The sequence below is a fragment of the Glycine soja genome, chromosome 1, assembly GCF_004193775.1.
Source record: "Glycine soja cultivar W05 chromosome 1, ASM419377v2, whole genome shotgun sequence".
Classification (NCBI taxonomy): domain Eukaryota; kingdom Viridiplantae; phylum Streptophyta; class Magnoliopsida; order Fabales; family Fabaceae; genus Glycine; species Glycine soja.
This window is the reverse complement of record NC_041002.1, coordinates 234213-242799: the sequence shown is the minus strand read 5'-3', so window position 1 is coordinate 242799 and position 8587 is coordinate 234213. Positions and strand designations below refer to the sequence as shown.

General features: G+C 33.3%; 1 protein-coding gene across 2 annotated transcripts; it reads right to left on the bottom strand.

Moving 5' to 3' along the window:
• Positions 1-5658, bottom strand: LOC114407035. 2 transcript variants are annotated; one of them, XM_028369957.1, is made up of 7 exons: positions 5494-5658; positions 5210-5408; positions 4936-4989; positions 4388-4468; positions 2418-2487; positions 2214-2302; positions 1-369 (listed from the first exon to the last, which is right to left on the bottom strand). In XM_028369957.1, exons 2-7 carry the CDS (start codon positions 5399-5401, stop codon positions 235-237), a joined length of 621 nt encoding a protein of 206 aa, XP_028225758.1. In that variant the 5' UTR covers positions 5402-5408; positions 5494-5658; the 3' UTR covers positions 1-234. The 2 variants fall into 2 exon arrangements, with proteins under 2 accessions (XP_028225758.1, XP_028225766.1); XM_028369965.1 differs by having other exon boundaries at positions 5210-5405.
• Positions 5659-8587: the final 2929 nt, after the last annotated feature.

Sequence of the window (8587 nt, the reverse complement as noted above, 5' to 3'; positions counted from 1 at the left end):
TTCAGGAGCAAAACCACGCCATATATTATATTTAATTTAATTTAATGTATGATGATTGAAATACTTAGGCCTCATGTTCGAATTTACCCAAGAGAACTTCCATATTTGTAGTTTTGGTCCAGACATTAACATAACTTTATTTCGGGAAGAGATTGTACTAGAAATACAAGTACCGACTCAAATTACAAAAACTGCATGGTTTTTGTCACAAATACGAAAACTACCTCTTTCTATCTATCTATCTTTGAGTTCCTGTTCAAATTGAAGCAACTTTTCCCGAACAGGCTGTAAAAATAGCTTCAAGTCGTTGCAAATCTGTGTCTTGTCTTGATGCAAGATATCCCTTGCTTCACTCAGTCTCACTTCAACCTGTTGAAATTTTTTTGCCGGAAGAAGCAAACAAACCATATAAGCAAATAGCTAGTCATTTAATCGAAGCAGCGAGGTTTATATATGCAAACCAATAGGTTATAGGTCTCTCGCTGCGGGTCCCACAACATATACTTCCTAGAAGCACACGCATTACCGTGCCTAAGCCTATAATGCCAAAACTAGTTATATGGGTATTAACAATTGTACTAAGAAAATGAGTGTGTTCTCACCCACGTAGCCGTACAAAGAGAGGACACACGTAAGCAGAGGCAGCACATAGCCACATACACATACTAGATAGTAGATGGGGTATTCCTTCCACTTTGGACATCCACTAACTAGGGCAAAGTGCCTTTTATAGATGCTCACCACTTTTCTAGTGAGGAGCAATGCAACCAGTAGAGAATCCATTCCCAGGATCAAGGAACACCCGCAAACCCAATGCTTAAACAAGAGCAGATATTCTACATTTACTGAGAGCAGTCAGCATTGCAATGACTCTTCCGAAGAAAAAAAGGTAAATGCTTATGCACGTGGGTTTAAAAATTACATCTTAAATCAAGAACAGTGACGTAGGACATCAAAAGGGTAAGTGTTCCAGAAGTAAGACTTAAAGTTGTCTTGTATTAGGCAGATTATGGATTTTAAGGGGTTTAAAATTAAGATAATGTGTTTGAAAGGGTCAATTGGTGAGATATGGTTGTGGGATTAGTACATGGTTGGATGGGTTCTCAGGAAAACTGCAAGATTAATACCACTTTGATTGTGACGGTATAAACTGCTAATGATGTCTAAGAGCAGTCAGGTATGAAGAAAATAGAAAATTAGAAATAACTGACTAGTAGCTAAAAAGAACAAAATATGCATCATATAATTTATCACAGGAAGCACAAATCCAACACTTCCAGCTGCCCGTATGAGTAAATGCCCTTCATATGCAAAACTGGTTCTTAGCTCAAGCTTTAGGTATTGATCAGCTATTCCAGCCAAGTCAAGATCCTAGGCTTGCTGTATTGTATACAGCAACAAGATAATCACACAAACAAATGACAATCGCACTTTATTGTACAAGGTGAGGTCAGCTAAATTGATCAAACATGATTGGGCTATATCAAAATTTTCTAACAGCACACAAAGTGAAAAAGTATGGTCTAGGTCATGTTTGTAAGAATAAACAATACTAAGTAATGGTTTTAGGGGAGGTTGGGAAAGAAATGAGAGTAGGAAAGGCCAATTAATCAAAGAGGATACAAAGAAATCATTTAAGGTTTGAAGATCCATAGCAGGCAGAAAGGTTGTGGTATTGGTCGATTGTGGAGCTTCCCACAAAACTGTTGGAAGGTACCACATTGCTAGCCTCAATTCTTGGGGTATTTGTTGATCAATTTTACTTAACACCAATTGGTTTTAAGATGAAAGCTAACATGGTATCAAAGCCTATAACCCATCTTGGTAAATTGCCTATTCTGATAAGTTAGCCTGTTCTGACAGGCATCTGTGGAACACGGGTGCTGGAAGGTCTCACATCCCCTGCCTTAATTCTTGGGATGCGAATATATCTCTTGAACAACTTCACTTAATGCCAATTAGTTTTAAGATGAAATTTAACAAAAACTAGTGGAAGATGGTACATATGCACATTATTTTACTAATACTGTGAAGGAGAGTAAGGGCGCATCCATCAAATTCCTACAAATTTTTATAGCATTGTCTCTACTTCCTCAATTGTGGATAATTAAAGTCAACTCTTCTGACCATGCACTTTTCCAAACAGCTTATGACCCTTCTCAATTTTTTAGTAGCTCAAAAGTGTTTAAATCAAAATCAACATTAAGAGGTACCTGCAATTCATCTAGTTCACCAAATGAGAATTCTGGGACATCTATATGACCCCCAACGAACTTCTTCTCTCCTTGTATGATCCATTCCCCTACATCCCTTTGCAAATCAGCATGGCTTATAAAGTAATTAGATTGAAACAAATAAAAAAGAATAAAGAACAGCTAGATTGAAATCGTTAAAAAGAATGGTTGATAGTACCTCACCTTTGACTTTTAAGCTCAACTCATATGTGTAACCAACACGTTTCTTGTTCCGAACTATCACCATGAATGCCTAAGAAATGTACAATCAAGAAATATTAGTCCATCGTAAATATATATAACTATTTTGGGCAACAATATTCAAAATTTTCCTTTCCTTTTGTTTCTTCTTTGAAATATAAACTCAAGTGAATCACATGTATCAAGTATGTAACTCACCACAAATAGGGGGAGAGCGCAAATTATTAAAATTTGTTATTGAAGAAGTTCATATATATATATATATATATATATATATATATATATATATATATATATATAACTTTGGTAAGTAAAAAGGAAGAGCACATTAAAAATGAAAGTTTAAATATATTTTTGGTCTTTAAAATCTGATGATTTGTAAGTTTTGGTCCCCATTTAAATTTTATTTGTTTTTAGTGCTTACATTAAACAATAACAAAGCATTATCAATCCCTCATCATGACTAAAAAGTGGCTAAATTAATAATTTGGTCTTTTTATTTATTTAATTGGTTCAATTTGGTCCCTCTATTGTTAACTAGTTCAATTTGATCCCACAATTTTCAAAATTGATGCAATGTTTCCTTTTCTTTCCAATTGTGAGAAACGACACTATTGTGTACGTGACACAATAAAAAAAGACATGTAGTTGTCGTGTAGGACACTTCCGTCATAGAGCTAACGCAAAGGATAACATTGCATCAGTTTTGAAAATTATGGGACCAAATTGATCTTTTTAAAAATAAAGGTACTAAATTGAATAGAGATCAAATTAGCCATATATTTATAAATGCAATTCCCTAAGTACTCAAGATACGTACTATGCACAAATCTGAACATTCATATATCCTAAACTTTAACACAGCAATTCCCAATAAGTAAAAGTCTCATTTCCAGCAAGGTACATTCGGTGGTGGTTGAGTCATGGTTGATTGTATTAGACAAGGTGGTAGAGACCGAGTCAGATAGTAAAATGGTTATGCTTAGAAGGATGGCTAGCAGGTTGGTACCAATTGTACAAGGTGAGTCTGAGGACAGAAACTGGTAGAGGAGTCAGAGATGAGACAACTGGGACTGGCAGTGGGATGAATAGTGGCCAGACACACTGCCCCAGGCAGTCAGAAGAGGGGGGGGGGGGGGGGGGGGGTGTATACTGATACATGCAGGGGTTCACCAATGCATAAGCAGGTTGCCAGAGATAGGTTGCAAGTGGTTTGGCCTAACATTGGATGGTGGTTTGCTTAATGATATCTCCAATCATAAAAGCAGTGGTGACCTTGATTTCCACAAAGAGAATTGAGCAATATGAAAGTGCAAAAAGGAAAAGGAAAAAAAAAAAAGCAACGGAGGCAGCTGTCCAACAGTGATTTGCAGAAGCAATGTCTCCCAGATCAAGAGCTTTGATACTATTTCTGAATGATAGAAACTGTGCACAACATTAAAATATACAAAACTAAATAATTTTGTCCAAACTAAAGCTAAAGCTTCGGTAACTCATAATCTACACGAGTAACAATAATTATAAATGCAACCAATGTGAGACTTACAACATTTTCCTATAAAGCTGAACCTAACTAGTACCTTGAAAAAATTTAGCTGAAAGAAAACTTGATTCTCTAGACTCCACCAATTTGAAGCGCATCATTAACATTAAAAAATAGATGAATGGCAATATAAACATACATTCAATCATTGGATAAGAAAATTCTATTAAAAAAAATTAAATCATCCAATCCAAGACTTAAATTGGAAGCTCTAGTAGTCTGTTTGGATGCTAGTAAAATTGGGGATAAAAGCTTCAAAGATAATGTTTTCATATACAATTCATCCCATAATTTTTCACTCTTATTTTCAAAGGGGCCACCAAACTGACCCAAAGCTTTATATGTGAATGTCCTGTAATACAGGAATAGACAAAGTTAAAAGTAAATCATATAAATATAATACACTCACATCGCCAACACATTTTGTTACATCTTCTACTTCTGCTCTGCCAAAGGAGAACTGTATGGAGCCTAATGAGATAAGCAACTCCTGAAAAAAATGCAAGGAATAACTAACCACAGCTTCAAGAAACAAACAAATTAAATATGATTAGCTGCAACAAGTTAATGACATTTTATGTAAGATTGCGAGATGAAATCAGACATTTTCTAAGATAGTTGATAAAAGCTTTGTATAAACGAAAGAGAGAAAACTCTGAACAGAAATTGAAGAAGTTGATAACTTCAACCCAAATGAAAAACAGTTATAACTCTAGTTTTATACTAGAGTCAGGACAGCTGTACACAGCTGCCATTACAACTGTCAACTAACCCAAGATTAGTTGAGTTAACTATAATTGCTAACTGTGCGAAATAATAATAAAAAAAGAGTAATTCTACTCTACTAATCTAATAGTTGAACACAATCACATACAAGATTCACAACATAGACATAGATACACAAAGACAAACATAAAGGGAAGAAGAAAAAAGACAAAATGGATATGAGATACAAACCTTAATTCTCGGAGTTGCCCAATTGTTTAGACTTTTCTCCTCCCATGTCCCAGCCTGTATTAATTTTGCACCATTCAGATTCGTTGATACAAGAAAAAAACAACAGCCCTTTAGCCTTTGGGTGGTGTTTGTTTCAAGGGATATAATTAGATTCCCAGGAATAAAATAACCAAAATTGTTATTAATGGGTATATTAGAAAAAATACATACGCGATTCCAAATCACTGATTTTTCTTTTCAAAAGAGAGGGAGCAACAAGTAAGGTCATACTTACGCGATTCCAAGCTGAGCCAAGCGTGGCAGACCGAGATTGAGATTGAGAATGACAAGGGGGAACATCTTCTGGGTTGAGCTTACGAGGCACAGGCAAAGGCGCTGCATCTTCCGTTATTTTCCTAACCCAGTACGTATACGAGGCTCCTTGCTGCCCTTCTTTCTCGGACGACACTAGGGCTCCAGACTCCATTTTACTACTTCTCCCAGCAAATAACAGATTTTCAATTTCAAAGAAAACAAAATTTAAGTTGCACCATCAAATTAAAACAAAAATGAACTCACATTTAAGGACGCAGATAAGAGATTCGTCAGCAGCCAACCGCAGGGGAATAGAAACAAAAGCCCTTCAACTGACAAAACAATGGACAGCGGGATGCAATTAATAATTGGTCTTCCGGAAGTTTCCCGTAGATCGAAGAAGAAGGAATTGGAAACTCAAAATGTCCAAAGTCAACTATTTTAGGTCTCGGTAATTTTTAGGGTTGAATTTCGAAAATTTTAAAAATAATAATTAGTTTTTAGTTTTAACTTTAAAAAAATTTAAAATTAATTTTAAAATATGATTAGTTTTAAAATAAATTTAGCTTGAAAGTTGCATATTATAATATCATGCTTATTTACTTTATTCTTTGATGTTATCAAACATTCAATTTATTTTGTTTTATAAGATGAAAATTTGACTGTTATTTTGTTATTGATGTAGTAGTTGACTTTATATTTATATGATTGCTTGAGTGGTCTATGAGTTTTAATAGACTTAGATATTGTTGGGTCCAAATATCTTATCACAAAAATATGTTGATGAAGAGTGAAAATAGAAGAAATCAAGTAATCAATTAGAAATTTGTTGGATACACAAATCCATTTCTAAGCTTGTAAAATTTCAACCCCTTCCACGTCTTGTCTCCATTCCCCAGTTTGTGCTCAAAATCTCTTTTTCTTGAGAGCTTACATGATGAAACTATCCAAAGACATCTTGGTTCCTTAGTTCATTTCTTGATTTCATTGGTAAACAATAATTCCTTCTTCTCTTATTTTTCTTAAGCTCAATTCCTATTTTTCTTGCATGAGCTCTTGAATGAATTTGGTGGTAAAACCTAGCTTGAAGTTGTTTTGATGTTGGCTTAAGGTCTACTACCCTGTTAGAGATCACAAGTGGAGGAAGTTCACTTAGAAATTCACTAAGTTCCTCTTTGCTTCATCCTTCTTCAAAAGGTTGAAAACCTAAGGTCCTATTTAGGTAAGAGAAACTTTTAATGTGAAAATTATTGTGGGTGCTGAGTTTTGATGTTTATTTTGTGACTTTTGGTTGTTGAATGACGAATATATATGTTGAATTGATCAAAATTTGGTTTGGTACGGATTTGGGGGTTGGGATGTTCTATTTTGAGGCAAAATCGTGAATCGTAGAATTCTACCGTCTCGTTGGGCGAACAAACCTCACTGTCTCGAGATAATTCTAAGAGAGAGAAAAAAGAGTTTTACTCGCTGGGTGAGCAGAACTCACTTAGCGAATTGAAAGATTCTGTAGGTGACTTAGATGACCGAGTTAGGAAAAGTGATCCTCATGAAAGTTGTAGACCTGAATGTTAGCTAACTAATGACTTCGATCTTACTTAAAAATATTGCGTATAACTCTAGAAATGATCAAATTAGTGAATAAAGGTCAACTTGTCAGTAATAAGTAAAGTCTTGATATAGACTGTAATTTTAGACACAATATAATTCAAAACTAGGTATTGGGGTAAAGTTGAAGATAATCTTCTTATATTTCAAATGAGACAAGAATAAACTTAATTGTGTTAGTATAGCTCTAATTATCATGTTTATAAGTCATTAAGGTCATAGACGTATAGTAGGAAATGAAGAGTGATGTATATTCATAATGCGCGGTTTGATCTATGATTTTATTTTGTACAATTATCATGGTGTTGTTGAGCTTATGGAATTGCTAGATGGATTCCGAAGTATATGTTATGAATGGGAATGGAGTCGTAAAACATGTTTGGTTTGCATATACATGTCATATGCATATGGATAGGCATGTAAGTTAAGAGCATTTGGTGGGCTCTCAACCTAGTGTTGGGTGTATTCGTGGTGTCCAACGAGAATGGACATATAAACTAGATGAGCGAGTGAAATCCTATAGATCTAAGGCCATGCAAACCTTACAGAGATAAGTCATTACCCATATTTGTCTAACTTCGATAAAATCACACTACCTTCATAGGATCAACTCAAGGGACCCCTTGAATGGCTAGATAACTAGACCATGGTAAAGGATAGGGCCTATGGGGACCACCCAAAAGTTGTAGAATCGATGGGAAAAAGTGAGTGACAAAGGATAAAAAACCGGTTAGACAACAATCAAATGAACCGGATTTAACCGATTTAAAGTCTATTTTACTGATTTTGACCAATTTAGATGAATATCTAATCCATGAAGTTAAATGAACCAGACATATATCTAATTTCTGATTGAACTAGGTGATCTGATCCGAGTTTTAAAATTATAATTTTAATTAAATTGACAAGTTCATAAACTTTCATTTTTTTTTGCTATCTTATAAACTTCAACTATAACTTATCAGCTTTAGCTAGTTAATAAACAAGTTTTACCATGTATAATATTTTTTTTAATGTATTCGTCTATAATGTCTAAAATGTACAACTGATATTTTGAATAAATCAATGAATAGTATATATGTCAATACAACTCATTCAATTATAAATTATTATATAAAATATTGATAAAAAATATAAAATAAGTTTACATATTTTTATAATAATTACATAATAGCTTCAATTGAAAGGATAAAAAACTTGTATATATATACATATATATTTTCATTTAATCTATGTATTTTATATAAGAACTTAACTTCTATGTATATGTTAATGTAAAATGTGTTACACTGACCATCAATAAAAAAATAATAATCAATATGACTTTTAAAATAATTATTAAAAAAATTAACAAACTTATCATTCAGATAAAAATGTAATTTTTTTTATATAATTACTTAAACTTTAGAATCAATATACAATTTAAATATATAAATTATATTATAATTAAAATTCATCACAAATAAAAACATGATTAAATTGCACTAATCACGCTAAGGTTTCTTGAAATTACGTAAACTCCTCATACTTTTTAAACATTTATAGTAACTTCCCTTAATAGAGGCAGTCATGTAATATTTTTTCAAACAATTAAGGTTAGTGTAATAATAGAAAGGGTAGGAGACTTTGTGTAATTTTATGAAACCACAGGGATAATTAGTATAACTTATAAAAAAAAAATATTGACTTTTCTATAAAAAAAATAAAATTATATTGACTTCTCTTTAGATTATTTCTAACAGCTTTCACA

What these genes read in the sequence shown, in the direction of transcription:
- LOC114407035 (XM_028369957.1), bottom strand. Translation starts at nt 5,401, where the DNA reads ATGGAGTCTGGAGCCCTAGTGTCGTCCGAGAAAGAAGGGCAGCAAGGA. An exon ending in TTGGCTCAGCTTGGAATCGC is followed by an intron (nt 4,990 to 5,209) that starts GTAAGTATGACC and finishes AAATTAATACAG; the next exon opens with GCTGGGACATGGGAGGAGAA. An exon ending in GTGAACTAGATGAATTGCAG is followed by an intron (nt 370 to 2,213) that starts GTACCTCTTAAT and finishes AAATTTCAACAG; the next exon opens with GTTGAAGTGAGACTGAGTGA.